This window comes from Rhinopithecus bieti, unplaced genomic scaffold (assembly GCF_001698545.2).
Source record: "Rhinopithecus bieti isolate Rb0 unplaced genomic scaffold, ASM169854v2 scaffold_13577, whole genome shotgun sequence".
NCBI classification, from domain to species: Eukaryota; Metazoa; Chordata; class Mammalia; order Primates; family Cercopithecidae; genus Rhinopithecus; species Rhinopithecus bieti.
In genome coordinates this window covers 2,716,815-2,733,604 of record NW_016807867.1, presented here as the reverse complement: position 1 = coordinate 2,733,604, position 16,790 = coordinate 2,716,815, and the positions used below count along the sequence as shown (strand labels likewise).

General features: G+C 40.4%; 1 protein-coding gene across 2 annotated transcripts in view; it reads left to right on the top strand.

Annotated features, from left to right (window-relative positions):
- Window positions 1-6: 6 nt before the first annotated feature.
- Window positions 7-16,790, top strand: part of ZNF521 (zinc finger protein 521) — a 294,200-nt gene continuing 277,416 nt past the window's right edge. For both annotated transcript variants that reach the window (XM_017884020.1, XM_017884018.1), the window contains exon 1: window positions 7-212. In XM_017884020.1, coding sequence (XP_017739509.1) covers window positions 173-212 — 40 coding nt within the window. In that variant the 5' untranslated portion in view covers window positions 7-172. The remainder of the gene's footprint in view (window positions 213-16,790) is intronic.

Here is a 16,790-nt window from a genome sequence, read left to right as displayed (position 1 = left end):
CCCGCGCGCGAGCGCGAGCCGGAGCCGGAGCGAGGAGCGGAGCGCGGAGCAAGGGCGCGAGGGAGGCCGAGCGGAGGGCGCGAGGCGCCGCGGCCCGAGGGGTGCGCGGCTACGAGGAAGTGTAGTTTCTTACAGGGCTGAATTGAAACAACTTCAGCTGTTTGCTTTTAGGATGTCTCGCCGCAAGCAAGCGAAACCGAGATCCCTCAAAGGTAAGGAGGAACCCCCTGCTCCCCGCTTTTCCCCATCCGCGAGTGTCACTGTGGGTAGCGGAGCGAGGGCTGCGTGGCCGCGAGGCGTGTGCGCGCGTGAGTGTGAGTGTGAGTGCGGGGGCGCGCGCGCTCCCCTCCCCGCTGAGCCCCCAGGTGGAGCGAGGGTGAGGTGTCGGGGTGGGGGGAGACGAAGACGGGAGGAGGATCCCCGAATGGGGCGGCTGTAGAAAGTGGGCGAGTAAAGACAACAACCAAAAAAAAAAAAAAAAAAAAAAAAAAAGAGAAACGAAATCATCCGGAGAGGGAGGAAAAAAAATCCCCGTCTGAGATCTACATCTGGGCTGGAGGAAAAGTTTCTGTTGTGTGTTTTCGCAAAGAATAAATATGCAAAACCGTGCGGTGCTGCTTTTTTCCTTTTCTTTGGAAGAAGAAAAAAGTCATCTCGGAGAGGGGGGAACAGCCCCCGCTCGTGACAAACGTGGCCCGGGGTCCCGGCCGCCGCCTCTCGCCCGCGTCCCGCTCGGGTCCTCTCCGCGCGTTGCCGGAGTAAACAGACACGGGCCGCCGGCCGCGGGGACCGTACCCCGGCTCGGGCCTCAGGGCACCCCACTTGGCTATTCCCAGAAGTTGACCGCCCCCCGCCCCTACTCCTCCCCGCCGCCCCTGGAGTCCTTTGCGTTTCGCGGTGGGGTCCAGCTCTCCGTCGTCCCCGTTGGAGAGGGAAGTTTGCGGGGCGTGCGTGCGGGATTTTGGGGGCGCACTAGTTGGCTGCGGCGGGGGCGGGGGGCACTGAAGTTATCGATCTGGTGGCTGTGTTGGAATGTGGCGAGGAGAGTCACGTGGCGGCCTCCTCCTCCTCGGCCGCCTCCTCCACCTTCGCGAGCCTCCTCCCGAGGAAATGGGGGGCGGGCGGCCGAGGGCAGCCGCGAGGTCCGGCGCTCCCAGGCGGAGAGCGGGAAGCGCGGGCGGCGGAGCGCGAGGGCCGGAGGAGGGGCGCGCGGGCAGGGCAGGGAACGGGGCGAGGGCTGGGGGCGAGCGCTGGAGGCAGCCGCGGTCCCCGCGACCCAGAGGCGGAGGACAAAGGGCGGCTGGTGCGCCCGCCAGGGCCAGCTGGGTCCCGCCGAGGTCCGCGCTGCCCAGCCCCGCCCTCTGGTCCCCGGCGGCGCAGCATCCTCTTCCTCCCAGCTGCCGGGCCGCGGCGCCCAGTGGCTCCGGTTCCCGCATCGGCCTCCGGACTAGCCGCCGGTCTGGGGGAAAGGGGTGGGCAGGGCCCAGTGCCCCACGCCTCCCGGCCCCCGGCCGCTGTGCATTTATGAACTGCATGAACGGATCTCTCACCGCACACACAAAGCCCTTTCTTCTCCTGGGAAGGGACGGGGTGGGGGAGGGCCTTGCCGATTGGAACGCTTGCTTTTTTCCTAAAGCGCAGAAGTTTTAGTTCGGAAACGAGGTGAATCATTGGCATGTGCCTCCACACTGTGTCTGGTGGTTTCCATTCACATGGGCCCCTCTATTTTTCTGGGGGAAACCTAGACCCAGGGCCTGAAAGATCCGAGTGTCGACAGTGAAAAAAGAAACGCCACGGGCGTGCGCGGGTGTCAGGGTAACGGTGGACCAGGCTCGCGCCAGGGAGACTTGCCCGAGACCCTAGCTTTCTTGAAAGTAACGCTGAGCAGAGTACCAGGGCAAACCTCTTCCTAGTCACTTGGAAAGAAGAACTTTCCGAGTTGAATTAGGATAGCGGTTGGTGCCTGTCCGGTGGAAAGGGCTCCAAGAAGCTTCTGAAACGCCGTGCAGGAATTTGGGAGGGCTTTTTCTTTTCCAAAAAAAAGAAAAAAGAAAAAAGTTTATTAAAGTTTGTACGATTGGCAATTTTGTTCACTCGCAGCTTCTGAGCATTTGGTTCACCTGCCTTTGGAGTGAATTTACAGCGAAAGTTCGGTTGACTGAATGCGTTTGTTCCCTGTGCTTCCTGAAGAGGATTTCTTCTCATGCACGTAGGATTTTATGGGCAGTTAAGGGAATCCGTCAGTTGACGGTATTCGCTGGGCAGGCTTGATAAGTCGAACTGCAAAATACCTGTGCAATTCTTAGGTTAACAAGCAAAAAATGGCAAATGAAGAATGAGTAAAGAGGACATTTTATTCTTTTGTTTTATTGTCATGTTGCAAAATTATCCAAATACCTTACCCACAAAGACACAACATCTGTTTCAACTACCAAATTCTAAATAAACTATTTACATTAAAAACAAAGATTTAGCTTCCATATTCTGTGTGGGCGCGGAACACAGTGCTGTTCTCTCCTGTCATCTGCTTGGACAACTCCCAAAAGAGCGAATGGCCTCAGGTGGGCTGGCTGGGCTTTGGGGGATGAGAAGCTGAAGACAGGAATACAAATAGTACAGTCCTCACTGAGGAGCGGATTGTTTTCTTCAGGATATACCTTGAAAATTCATATGTACCTGAGCTATACCGAAAGAATCATTTTGATATTAGTAGCGGTTTTGAAGAACAGAAAGGGCATTCTGGGTGGCTCTTGTTGAATACCTAGCCTTCTCTTCAGTATTTTGGTTTCCCTATGTCTTCTTGGATCTCCAGTTTTTCAAAATGTGTTGTAGGAGTGTTCTGAGTATGCGGATTGTCCATTATATCATTCAGAAGGTCACACTTGGATGATAGAAAAGCCAGGGAGGTGTTATTATGACCTGTGTTCTGGTATAATATTAGTAGTAATATGCAGTGAACGACACTTTGCTATCAGCAGGTATAGAAAGGCGGTCCTGTTGTGTTTCTTCATTTATGAATAACTGACTAATAGCTTTGCAGTTAAAAGATAAAAAGTCTGATTTTATTAGATGAGTGACAGCATTTCAAAACCATGTAGATTACTTTATAACCAACTTGAAGGAGGCATTGGAAACCATGAAAATGCAATAGGCCCTTCTAAATAAAACATGAAGTTCTGCACTCAATTTCCAACTTCTGTCTTACATACATACTAGTACTTTAACCAACAAGATTTAAAAGATATTGTTGACATGACTGTCAATTTGATATCATAATTTGAAACTTATGTCTCAGGAAAGTCGTTTACCTAAGGCAGATAAAAACATTAAGACACAATGTCAGTTAGGTTTGGAGTTTTTATTTTCAACCAAATGCTTAAAAATACAGACTACCAGGACATTGCTATTAACAGTTGAATTTATTGTGTGAATTCTCATAATTTAGTACTCTGAAGGAATAATTATATTTACTTGAAGAAGTATGCTGGGTTTTTTGTTTGTAGGAAACTTTAGGATAATTGTGCTAAGAACCTACCTCCTGAGAGTAGGTACCATATTTTTGGCTTCAGTGGAGCGGGCCCTGGTTGGTGTACTTACCTCCTCTGAAGTGCATTAAACCTGTTAAACACCGAAAAGATGCACTTTTCTATTTGCAAAAGCTGGAAATATATTTTGAAACATGGAACTCCTTTACCCCTCCTGCCTCTCAAAGCCCTAGCATCAAAATTATATCAGCCCACATACAAAGTCGAGAAACTTACTCTGTCCTTATGGTATGAATCTTCAGGATAACACCTTCTATTTAATGAAATGGAGAATTAAAGCCAGTATTTAGAGGCATGGATGGACAGACAATTAAATGAGTCACTCTTTCTGCCCCATTTATATTATTTGGATATTTGTCTCAATTCCTGAGAGTAGACATGGTACTTGAGTAGATTACCTGACTCAAAATAGTTCTGCTGTCAGCTTATTTTTAGAGGCAGCAAATCAGTTGCATCAAATTGGTCAATTGTGACCTATTTCTATTTTTCTTGCTGGCTATTTATTCTCTTTCTTGTGGTGCCTCTCTGATGGAAGTTTCTCGGCCATTTTACCTAATAACAAACAATTTTTTTTGGAAATTTCCTCCAAAAAGCACTGTAAAGAGGAAAAAGTGGTCCACTATATAAAGGTGTGATATATTCAGTAAGAGCCAAGTTATAAAGCTGGGAAGGAGAGAGGGGAGCACTTAGTCATTTAAATAGCCAAGTTAAACACAAGACACAATTAGGATATCTGAACCCTCAGGTGTTCATAAACCCATACCGGGGACCTCTGGAGAGGAGTGGTGGGAACCAGGGAGAAAGAGAGCCCCAGAAGTGCCTTGTTTAAGTTGGCTGTCACAGTAGCTAACCCTTTGTAACTTGGCACATTTTGAAGTTATCACACTTGTGATTGACCTTTCCCCCATTTACCTTCTTTTGTACTTATGAAGGTTTATTTTATTTTATTTTTTGAGTAGAGTAATTTATTTAGAAATGTAATAGAGTGGCAAAACTTAGCTTGCAATTTAAAGAAGAAATGTAAACTATAGAATTTGAATGTAAAGGCAATGGATTTTAAGCCCAAAACCTTTTGAAAGTAAGAAAACCTGTGTATTAGGCTGTATTCTCTAGTGGAAAAGCTCTACAAATTGTAGGTGTTAGAAAAGCCACCTCAAGGAACTTGTGCTGGCCCTGAAATTTAATAGAAACATTAAACTCTCCAATCCTTATTTAAACACATTTTTTCTGTTATTTTCAAAGTCAAAATATATATACTTATGGATAGACAGATGAAGTATAACAAAAAAAAAGGGTTTTTCTTATATTTCATATGTTTCATTTCTTAAACAAAAAAAACTGATCACTGAAGATTGAGTTTTGATTTTGGAAATGATGCCATAATTAGAAAAAAAGCCCCCAATTTTGTGTGTAAAGGTAATTGTTTTAAGACAGTGCAGTGCTTTGCTTTTAATTTAAGAATTGCAATATGGCTTTCCCTCAAAATTATTTTTAGATAGGTTGTGACTCCCTTTTTTCATGATCAGATTTTAACCTAAGGTAAGTTTTTTAAAAAATGTGAAAAGATACATACACACACACACAAATTAGAGAGAGATTTCTTTTCATGATTGTACAGGCGAAATTACTAATTGTGTGGCACACAGAAATGTATGCTTTACTTTTGTACTTGTATGCTAAAAAACCTGATTATTGGAAACACTGCAGAAGCTCAAACAGTGTTTGACATCCATACTCCTTCAGACACTTGCAAATGTTCTTCTATTCATCTATCAACCAGTGACTGTTTCTTCCCTCCACCACCTCTAAATTATACTGACTAGATGTTGAAGTCATTAAATTGATTATAGTCCAATCAGTAGACAATCCGACATAAACAAAAACAGCAATTACAGTTGGCAAGGATCCCATGAGTGCTAGTCAAAGTTCCAGAACTGATGGTCCAGTGAGTCTCTTCCAAAACGCTGGTTTCACGATTTCAGCACTTCTGGCAGCATCTTCTTAAAGTGAGGGCACAGAAATTCATAAGATTCCACTTGGCCTTAAAACAAAACATCTGTTTGATGCATGAGTGGATTGTTGACTTTGATTCATCCAGCCAAAAAAGGACAAAAAATAGGATATTGAACATAAAAGCATACATGTAAAAATGAAATTACAAAGGGATTTGAGATTAGCAGGCAGCCTTTTATATAAAGCAAGCTGTTAATAATTTTTCTTTTTTTGTTTTGCCAGAGTATTTCCATATCCTTTAAAAATCACTGTAGTTACTCTTATTGACAGCAGTGACGTCTCACAGTGATGACAGAATTTTTCAACTTTTTGCTTCCGGTAATTATACTTCGTTCTTTGTATTTGCTTATTTGGTCTAGTGCAACACTTGTAGCATATTTGTAGGAGATTTCTTTTCACCTTAGAGGAACATTTGTACCTGCCTGCCTCTATTTTTGAAGGAACTCTGTTTGTGAGGGCTCATTAGTCTGGTAAATTGTAGTTAAATACTTGTTGACATAAGTTGAAGCATATTATTAAGTATACTTGCTTGAGTTTTCATTTTGATGTAAAAGCATGTAATAAGAAGAAAGAGGTTTTGATAGTAGAAAGGAGTAGGTCTACTAAGATCAATTAAGAATTTTATGAAGGGTCTGTTTTTCCTATTAATGTGTTTTATTAATTCATCTGTCAGGATTCACATTGCTGGTTTACTGTCATTAATTCTGTTGCCACAGAATACATTCCTCATGGTTGGAGTTAATGGATACTATGTTCAGTTTTTCAGTTAATTTTAAGAGAGAATATGATTTTAGGACTTGCAATATTTGTATATTTTAGCAGCCGTCTGCATCATTAAAATGTAAATATTATCATTAAGTAAGATGTGAAATAATGCTTTTGAATTGAATGAGATTTTGATGCAAAGGCTGATACTGTACATCAAACATGTAGCTAAGTATTTTCCCAGATGTATTTAATTTTTTTCTTCATTGACTCCTGTTGTGCTGTCAAAGGTGAAAGTTAGTTCTAGGGGTGGGGGAGATGCATGCAACTTTCTAATCCCATTTCAATTAAATCTAAAATGTTCCTGTTTTTTGTTTGGGGATTACATGGTGCTAGGATTGCATATACCTTGTTTGTTGTAATGAAAGCCTACTTGTCTGATTTAAAATATGTTCTGCAACAGTGTTATTGCAAAGCAATTAAAACTTAAACATTAAAGTTAACATTAGTAAATTTAAATAGCTCTGTTATAGTATTAATCAAATAGTGTAAGGAAAGCTTTTAAATGGTTTAAATAATTATGCAACTCTTGGCATAAAAAGCCTGACACAAGATAAATCTTTGAAAACTAAGTAGAATCGCGTTTTTTTTTTTAATAAAAAACTTTAATTTTAGGCACCTTGGGCTTTTAGCATGCATCACATTCCACCTCTAGTATAAGTAATTATGCCAGTTTAGTAATTATTAGAGATGAAAGAAATTCAGTAAGATATGAATTCTTTAAAAGTTCAGTAGCTTCAGTTTGAGCAGGGATAATGATCAAGCAGCAGTTATCCTGCTGCCTGGGGACCTTGCCACAGCTACAAGCACTGGGCTGATCTTGGGGGTATCATTATTATGGCGGCATATACTATAGTTAGTGTTTCTACTCTAGTTGTCAGATTGCAGAGGTTTATAATTTGGTCATTAAACAAACTTAGATTCCAGTATGACTGTGTAAAAACTCCCCTTTCTTAGAACATTTTTTAAAATAAGATACATTTAAAATTATTATTTTGGGGCAGCATCTCTTTTAATTCTATGGAATAGTAAATGCTTTGAAAATCCTGAAAAGAAAAGAAATGTGTAAGTCTGTCATTTTCTGTGTATATGTGTTAGGTATGTGTTCATTTTGAATCTTGTTTTTAAGTAAAGATGATTTGGTTTGGAAAGCATATATACTATTCCTGCATGATCATCGCTCTCCCAATCTGAGCAAGGTCAAGGGATTGACATTCAGAATATTCATTTTCATGGTAGTGCAGTTTTTTAAATTTATATTTCAGTATTTTGGTTCTGATAATTTTTTTGTATATGTGAAACCCAAGTTTTAAGTCCCTCAGTTATCACAACATAGTGTGAGACACACACATGCGTAATGTACATACACAGAAACACTCTAAACCTTCTATAGGAAATACACTTTGTTTAGTAAGTCCATATAAGTGTTAACAATGTTTTAAGGGAAAAATTGGATTTTTTTTCCAATTAAAATTGGTGTCATTTAAAGAATATGGTTTCCCTTTTGAAATTAAAATCAGCGTATCATTGAGTCTCATTATTTCACTAATTTTATTACCTTCTCTTTCCATCTTATGATTGGCTTTTTCTCAAATTTATTATCCCATCAGGATACTGTGAGGGATATGATATGTCAAGATGGAAACTTATTTACCTGATAGGGACAAAATCCTCATCGATTACAGACAGTTCCATATATTCATACAAAGTACATTTGTGAAAACCTGTAGTGAGGTGAAGAGTCCACACAGTAAACTATAACTTGCTATATTGTAGGAGTTTCTGTGACCTGGAATCTAAAAAATAACACTGTGCTTTAAACTTTATATTGACTTTAAGAAGCAATTTCCAGCATTTCATACATGTTCTTACCTAATATTCTTGTCTTTCACAATAGAGCCAGATTAGGTCCCATTAGTGCTTGAATAAGACTGCATATTAATTGCTTTCAGCATTCCTAATGATTTAGGTTGTCTTAGTTGTGTTAAATTTATTAGACATATGCTTTTTATCACCACCATCAGCACCTTTTGTCTTTCATTGATTACTTTTATACATTAAGAAAAGGAAAAAGACTGTAACATCTTCACAAACATTGCTCTACCAAGTACTAGGGAAGCCAGAACAGAATCATTGCTTGAATGCTGATGTATGGAGTCTGAAGTTCCTGTACGTAGGGGGGTGTGGGGTTGTCATCGTACAATCTGCAAAGTTATATGCTGTTTTGCAGACCTGAGGCAAGGCTTAAGAAGAACTGTGGGCTCAAAGGAGTGCATATTAATTCCTGAAAAGAGTTGAAAATAAAAACAAACAGTTATGGTCATAAGTATTGTGACTTGGATACTAGTGCTTGTAGGTAAATGGTTGTAGAGCAGGAAGAGCATGGGGGCATCCTCTGATTTGCCGTGTGCAGTTTTGACAAACCATTTACCCTCTGTACTCTAGGATTTAGACTTTCTGTAACTAAAGTGAGGAAGCATATTCATCATTTAACAAGTTTTGGGGGTTTTTGTTTTGTTGTGTTTTGGTTTTTGATGCCTGTTTTATCCCAGGCACTGTGCTAAATTCTGAGGATGCAGCTGTGAACCAAATAGATACATAAGCCTTGCTTTTATGGAGCTTATAGTCTAGAAAACTGGTTGAGAGTTTATATACCTTCCATTGCTTTTTAGCTTTTGGAAGAAAGCTCTGCAGGTGAGGAGAAGGACATACATGTGTATGGTATGTTAACTTTTTCTGTGAGTTGGGTCAGATGAAGCAGTTAGACAAAACGAGTCTCAAAACATTTTGGCACCAAAATTTGATGAGCTTTGTTTTTTAAGAATTGCAAGCTTTGTTTTCTCTTATAATGAAAAGGGAAATATGTCCACTTGAACTGAAACAACTAAACAACAATGTATAGAACTTTTACTTCCCACTCTTTTGGACTTAGGTCATTGATGTTGCAATATCTTTTACCCCTCTTAAAAGTGCTGGATAACATTTTTGAAAGTTATTCATGCAATGGTGAAGCTAATTGTTCAAAATTGTTTAAAGAATTTAAGGCATCCTTTAAGATAATTGGAGGTTTTGGAGAATGTGTATGATGTTGATATTAAAAAACAACAAAACTCAACTTCAGTTAGGAATCCCTGCTATACAAAATTGAGGTGAAAGAACTCACGAGGAACTTATTCCATTAAATGTGCAGGCGTAGAACACTAGGGAATGCAGCAAGTTGGTATTAAAAAGTCCATAGTGTGCAGGTTTGATTATTTTTCCCCTGAGAGATAGGTGAATGCTTCGAAATAAACTTTTACTGAATCATGGATCTTAAGTGCGACAATTTAAGGATAATGATATTGGGTGTCTTGATGGTCTTCATGTTCAAAGATGTGAGCACTGGAATGAATGGTGATGGTGGAGTGTAACTGACCGAAGAAAAAGATGATCAACATGAAATCCCTTTTGCCTCCTCCAACATCATACAGGTCATTTACATAACTATTGCATCATTATACCAAATTTTTAATCTTTAAAATAAAACCATTACAAGATAATAACACCATTTTATAGCTCCTGTTAAATGTAACTGTTTTTTTATACTTGCTGATTTGCATATTTAAAACCCAGTATGAGTGTGATGGGCTGGCAGACCTCTGTGGTGGCTTCTTAGCTCTGTCTTTGTCCCTGTGTCCCCAAGCTAGGAGAGTCCTTAGCCAGTTGCCTGCCCTATACTAAGTGCTCAATAAACTTCAGTGGAATCAGTATCACTTCATTTCCTAACAGTCAAAAAAAGGTATCAGTGACTTCTGAGTTCCCTTGTAGCTCCAGCATCCTAGATTCTTATATTGAGAAATTGTGATTCTTGCAAGTTGATCAATAATTCATATTAATGGGGCAAACGTACTTTCAAATTGTGAACTTGACTGAGCTGTAACTGGTGGAACAAAATCAAAGACTGGCCAAAATTTCCAGACACAGTTTGGACAGCCTTACTTTCCACTGTGATTTCTTATCAAGATCCCCCATTTAACTGTGGCCATCTACAACATTTGAGCCAAGGTCAGAGTGTGTTGTTTGATTTTATTATTTATTTATTTATTATTATTTTTGAGATGGAATCTCGCTCTGTCGCCCAGGCTGGAGTGTAGTGGTGCTATCTTGGCTCCCTGCAACCTCCACTTCTTGGGTTCAAGCGATCCTCTCACCTCAGCCTCCCTAGTAGCTGAGATTATAGGTGTGCACCACCATGCTTGGCTAATTTTTGTATTTTTAGTAGAGATGGGGTTTCACCATGTTGGCTAGGCTGGTCTCGAACTCTTGACCTCAAGCGATCTGCACACCTTAGCCTCCCAAAGGGCTGGGATTACAGGCATGAGCGACCACAACCTGCCATAGTGTATTGCTTTAGAGATAACATTTTAATTTAGTTTGACTGGCCACCTTTAATTCATGTTCATCCATTTGTCCAAATGCTGGTACTCTTTTCATGCAGCAGTGTGTCCCAAACCTTTAGTGATGTCCATGGCTTCACTTCGAATCTCTTCTAGGCTTAGATGATGGATTTTCAAGTCAGTGTTATAATAATAAGGACTTGAATAGTGTTTTCATCTCACATCTTAGGGGAGGCTTTTTCCAACCCACCTAACTTAAAGTGACCTATCTCTTTATTATTCCCTCTATACGCCGTATGTCAAAGAAACTATGGCATTTCATTTCCTGGTTTCTCTATAAGTCTTTTGAGAACAGTTTGGTGTCCCTTTTCTTTGAATCCCCATAACCTACGATGTAGACAAACAAATGTAGACACATAAACAAATGCATTAATTCAGCCAGTTGATTAATCAACAAATATTTACTGCGTTTTACCAGTCATTTACCAGTCTAAGAGTGCTAGCAGTTGAGAATGCTATGAAGGAGACATATTGTCTATATCCTGGTAGAGTTATGATAAAGCAGTGGAAACATATTAAATAAACAAGATGCTAGTAATTTACATTCCTTTGAAGGGACAGCACGGATATTAATGAGACCATTTAACAGAGATGTCAGTGAGGTCAGGGAAGGATTCTGGAGGAAGCACTTTCAAGCCAATCCTGAAGTTTCGTATGTTTTCGAATGAAAGTTATTGAACATGGTCATGCATTCCAAAGGATTTTTCATTGAGCACCAAGTATGTGTCAGGTTCTAGGGAGACAATATGGAACCAGTCAGACCCAGTTGCTCATGGGTTTCATGGAACTTACAGTCTGCGAAGACATATTATATGCCTCTTTGTGTCTCTCATAATGTTAACTTTAGATTTTACTTAGTTTTACAACAATAGTCTACTTTCAGTTCGCACAAACGGTATCCCTTTTGTGTCGTTGGCACATGGCTAACTTCTGTGCAAGTTCTGGCCATATTTTAATTGTGGGCCTGCTTTTGCCCTTCTAAGTAAACTACCTACAGCTACATTCATTGTGTTTTCCATTACCTAAGTCTATTAACTTTCAAATATCTGGGTTTGTTTTAATCCTTATAATGCTCTGTAAATACTTGATCAACTCACTCATTCTGGAATTGTGAGACAATTTAACAACTGTTCTCTATTTTATCTCTTAGATATTTAAGAAAATATATGTTAGTCTTTGCAAATTCTTAGCACAATTTTCACATCAAGGAGCTTAGTAAATACTAAACGATGATAGTGCATCGACAATTCATTAGTATATTCTGTAATTAAAAAGAAAATGACTGGGTGCAATAGCTCATGCCTGTAATCCTAGCAGTTTGGAAGACCGAGGCGGGTGGATTGCCTGAGGTCAGGCGTTCGAGACAGGCCTGGGCAACATGGTGAAACCCCATCTTTACCAAAATATAAGAAATTAACCGGTGTGGTGGCACATGCCTGTGGCCCCAGCTACTCGGGAGGCTGAGGCTGGGAACATCACTTGAGCCTGGGAGGTGGAGGTTGCAGTGAGCCGAGATCACGCCACTGCACTCCAGCCTGGGTGACAGAGTGAGACCCCGTCTCAAAACAAAAACAAAAAAACAAAAAAACAAAAATGTAGAAAAACTGTGAAAGATTAAAATAGTAATATGTCTACTAGCACTTTTTTCCACTTTCAACTCACATTTCCTCTGCATTTTCTGTTGTCCTTGTTCTTAATTGTAGTTTTCACACACACACACAAAAGTCTGTGAGAAGTTGTTTGAATTCAAACCTTAACCATCCATGTAATTCTCCAAGATAGGTCAGAGTGAGATGCATCGGTACTCTGGATGGCCAATTATATATTGCCCCTTCTAACTATGCTTTAAATATCTCTTCCATGGTTAGACAGAGACAGTGAGTATAGCTAGCTGGGGTAATGTATCCAGGGAGCTAACTGGGACAATCTTAAATTGCAATGTATGTATGTGAGTGTTTTTTTTTCCCCCCCAAACAGAAGTGGGAGGTCTCTATATTGTCCTCCTTCCTAACTATATTTCCTAGCAGCCCTTCCGTGTAAGCACTTATGATCTCTCCCCTTTATTCTAATGACTCAACACTATCCATTGTATGATCGGCTGTTGTTTAGTCCATCCCCAGCTGCTGGTCATCAGCGTGTTTCTTTTTAGTTACTTATCTGTGTTGCAGTAAGCATACATACGTTCCTGCTGATATGTATGATTTTATATACATGGGATCAATTCCTAAAAATGGAATTGCTGGTTAAAGAGAATGTGCATTTAAAATTTTAGTGGATACCGCCAGTGTGCCCTCCATAGAAGTAAGACCAATTCACACTGCAGTTGGCAGCAGGGTTAGAGAGTGCCTGTGTTTAAATACTTTATCCTTACTAATGCGACTTGTGAAAAAACAAACTGGTATTTAATTGACATTTTAATTAGCATTGCTGTAATTGTGAGGTAGATTCAGCATCATTTCAATTGTTTATAAACTATTTGTATTTATTTTTCTGTGAATTGCTTTTTTATTTCCTTGGATTTTTTATCTTCTAGTTTGAAAGAGCAGCTCATATTATTAAGAAAATTAGCTCTTTGCCTGACTTACGTGTTGCAAATATTTTCCCCAGTTTGCCTTTTGACTTTGTGGGTGGTAATTTTTTCTCTTTTGCCATACAGTACTTTCAAATTTTTATTTTCGGTATTGTCAGTGCTTTCCCTTGTAACAATGGAGTTTGTGTCTGACATATTACAGAAAGGATTTTTTTTCCTAATCTTTCTTTTCGTTCTGTGTTCGCCATTACCCTGGCTGCAGTGCCTTGTTCCCCCACCTCCATCTCCGCGTCCCCAGCCTCAGAGAATATTTCTGGGAATATAGTAGGTGCTTAGCAAACATTTATTAAATGGGGGGAAGTATAGTGTGGTGGTTAAGAACGTGGGTATTAAACTAGACTCTCTGGGTTGAAATTCTAATCTGGTTGACCTTGGACAAGTTATTAAATCACCTTATACTACAGTTTCTCCATCTGTAAATGAGGGTCCTACTAGTACCTAATTCAAAGAGCTCTTGTGAGAATTAAGAGTTAATTAGTATAAGCTCTTAGAATAGTGTCTGGTAGATATGAAGTACCTGGTAAATGTTTCTTCTTACTCTCAAAAGTTTTCACACTTTTGTACACCCCATAGCATACACCTCTTTTCTATTCTAGAAAGTTCCTTCTTGCTGTGGTTGAAGATTGGGAATTTTTACGTACCTATGTGGTAGCAGGTAGCCCTTTCTGAAGCCTGTTTTGAGGGGGCTAGAGGGATCTTCACAAAGTCTTTGCTGAGTTCAGTCTGCCACGACAGGCACCTTCACCCTGGCCAACGCAGTAATCCAGTCCAAAATCTAACTTTGCTTTGTCAATGTAGATAGAATTAAGACAGAAAAATTCCTGCAGAAATTCCAATTAAAAGATAATGGAAGCATAAAGTGAAACTAATTAATTTTAGCACCTCTGCCGTCTTTTTTGGTAAGTTGAGTTGGTGCCTTTTAGGTTCTTTGCAAAAGGGCCAGTGCTAATTTACAAAGGTAGTCTAATTGTTCTTGGGAGAAAGGAACTGGAGACAAATAATTCACATATCATTATGAAAGTTTAATCATAGCAGATTTATTAATAATCCTTAAAAAGGTAAATCTGGGCTTGGGTTTACAAAAGAATTAGTGGAACGAGGGGATGATTTTCTGCATCACCTTTGTCATCAGTAAATTTGTCTAGAAGCACTTTCTTCTTGGCTTCAGAGAGAGATTCTGTGTTGTCTAGAAGCACATGTGGTTATAGAGTTTGAATGTGGAAGGACAATGCAAGAATGGTCTGCTCACTGGCGGTTAACTCCCATTCATGCCTGGCTGTGTCTAGCCAGTGCTTTAATTTTATTCGAGACCTTATTTGGGGGCAGATTGACATTGCTTTCCTCTTGGTTTCTGCTTTATTCTTTCTGCAGTAAATCCTAACTCTTCAGGTTGCTTTAATTTCCCCTTAACTTCCCTTGCTTGTTCAATCACAAGTCTTACTCTCTCTCTTCAGTTCATGAAATCACCCAGGCCCTACTTCCAGATTGCTTGACTCTGCTGGCCCTTTGGGTTTTAGAAGCCCAGCCTGTGTCTGCACTCGCTGGTTGACCTTGGCATTCACTTATCCGGTGACACTCTTCATAGGCACTATCTTTTTTTAAATTTTAACTAAATGTAAACTGTCATAAAGTTGTCTTTCTATACTGACAAAGTCTAAAACCTTAATATATCCAATCAGATGACTTTCAAAGAGCCATTTATACTTTTTTCTTCAACCTTAATGCTAAATGAAGTGAGAGCAATAGTAATGAAAATCAGAGTGGGGAGAGCCAAGAGGACTGAGAGAGGCCACTTTTAATGAGTGGAATATCTTTAAATGATAGAAAGTGACAAAGGAAATTTCACTTTGGGATCAGTGAATATAGATATTCTGGGAAACGCTTTTAAAAGGGTATTGGGCTCAGGTGCTAGTTTAGTTTCCTGAAAGGCCAGCCAGAGGTGGGGATGGACGTCTTGTTAGGTGAGGTACAGTGTTTTGAGCACAGGAGAGGATACAGATCATGAGAGTCTAGAGCAGGGAAGACCCTAGAGATGACCCACTTGCTGTCTCCAAGACCCAAGGACTTTAAATTACTTATTCCAGGTCATACCATGACTTCGTGTCAGACTAGGGAGGCGAGTCTCAGTCTCTTGATTTATAATTCTAGGAATTACCTTTCATGGCTATACCCTTTTTAGGTGATGAAAGGAAAAGTGACTTTTCCAACCCTTTCAGACTTTTTCTGAAAGCCAAAATCATAGGCACACTGCGCTGAGAGCATCACCTTCGTTATTCTAGTCTGAGCAGTGGACGTCTCAGTGCTTTGGTCCTGTGTGTGCAGTCGGCATGTCACAAGGGAGCCAGTGCCTGGTGGACCCGCGTTTGAATCCTGCACATTAACAAGCTACATGTTACTGAATCTTACGAAACCTCAGTTTTCTTACCAGTAAAATGTTAGGAATCTACCTTGCAGGACTGTCATATTAAGAAACAAACATCAGGTGCTTAATGGATGTCTGGCTCTTAGCAAATTACTAACTGGTAATAGCTTTTTATTCTGGATGAAGTTCTCTGGAAAGCTGGGGAGGCCTGCATGTTTTATCCTCTTTATGTTTATCACGTCTGCAAAGTCTTTAGGGGTGGTACTCAGTATTGTGGCTTCTTTGCTGCTTTGTGTGGAGAAGAAAATATTTCCCCTTCTAGAGAAAGCCTAAGAGGAATCGTGTGAACTTTTATGTTCAACTCTTAGTAACCATTCTCTGCAATAAAAGGTGGGTAATGGAGCTGGAGGAGAGTTGAGTTCACTATCTATGACAAATACTTTATGTGTGGGCACCTGTTCAGTGTTTCAGAAGACACTGTGTCTTTGGCTTTAAATGTATCCTTTGTCAGTTATCATTCCCCGCATTTTATAGGTGAGAAAACTGAGTCACATACACTGGGCCCATCCAGTTAGTATGGCTGAAGCAGAAAAAGAACTCGAAAGCGGGCAGTCTTTCATCCCATGCTTTTCAAATGAAGAAGTCAAGACTGGTCATAAACCAAATCAAGATGTATAAATAATTAATCCTCTGGCCACCAGATCTCTCCTCTGATGTTCCTTTTGACTTTAGGCATTTAGATCGGAGTTCCCTCTCCTACTCCCCCGCCCCTAAGAGAAAGTTACTTCTCCAAGAAAAACGATGATAGGATACCGTCCTTTACATGTGAGAGAGCATTAAAAGCAGCAGAAACCTGACAAATCTCTAATTGTGTAACTAAAGGCTTTGTCTTCCGATTAAAAACAAAAATTGAATGCCTCTGGAAGCTGATCTGGGAGATATTTTAGTGGCGGTGGCAAGGGGGTGCTGGAGTGTTTTTTTCATTGCTGGTGAAATCTTGAACTACTGACTTGTAGAAGTTGAGTAGAGTTTCAAAGGTCTTTCTTCTCGGTGCTGTTACTCAAAGGTCAGGAGATTTG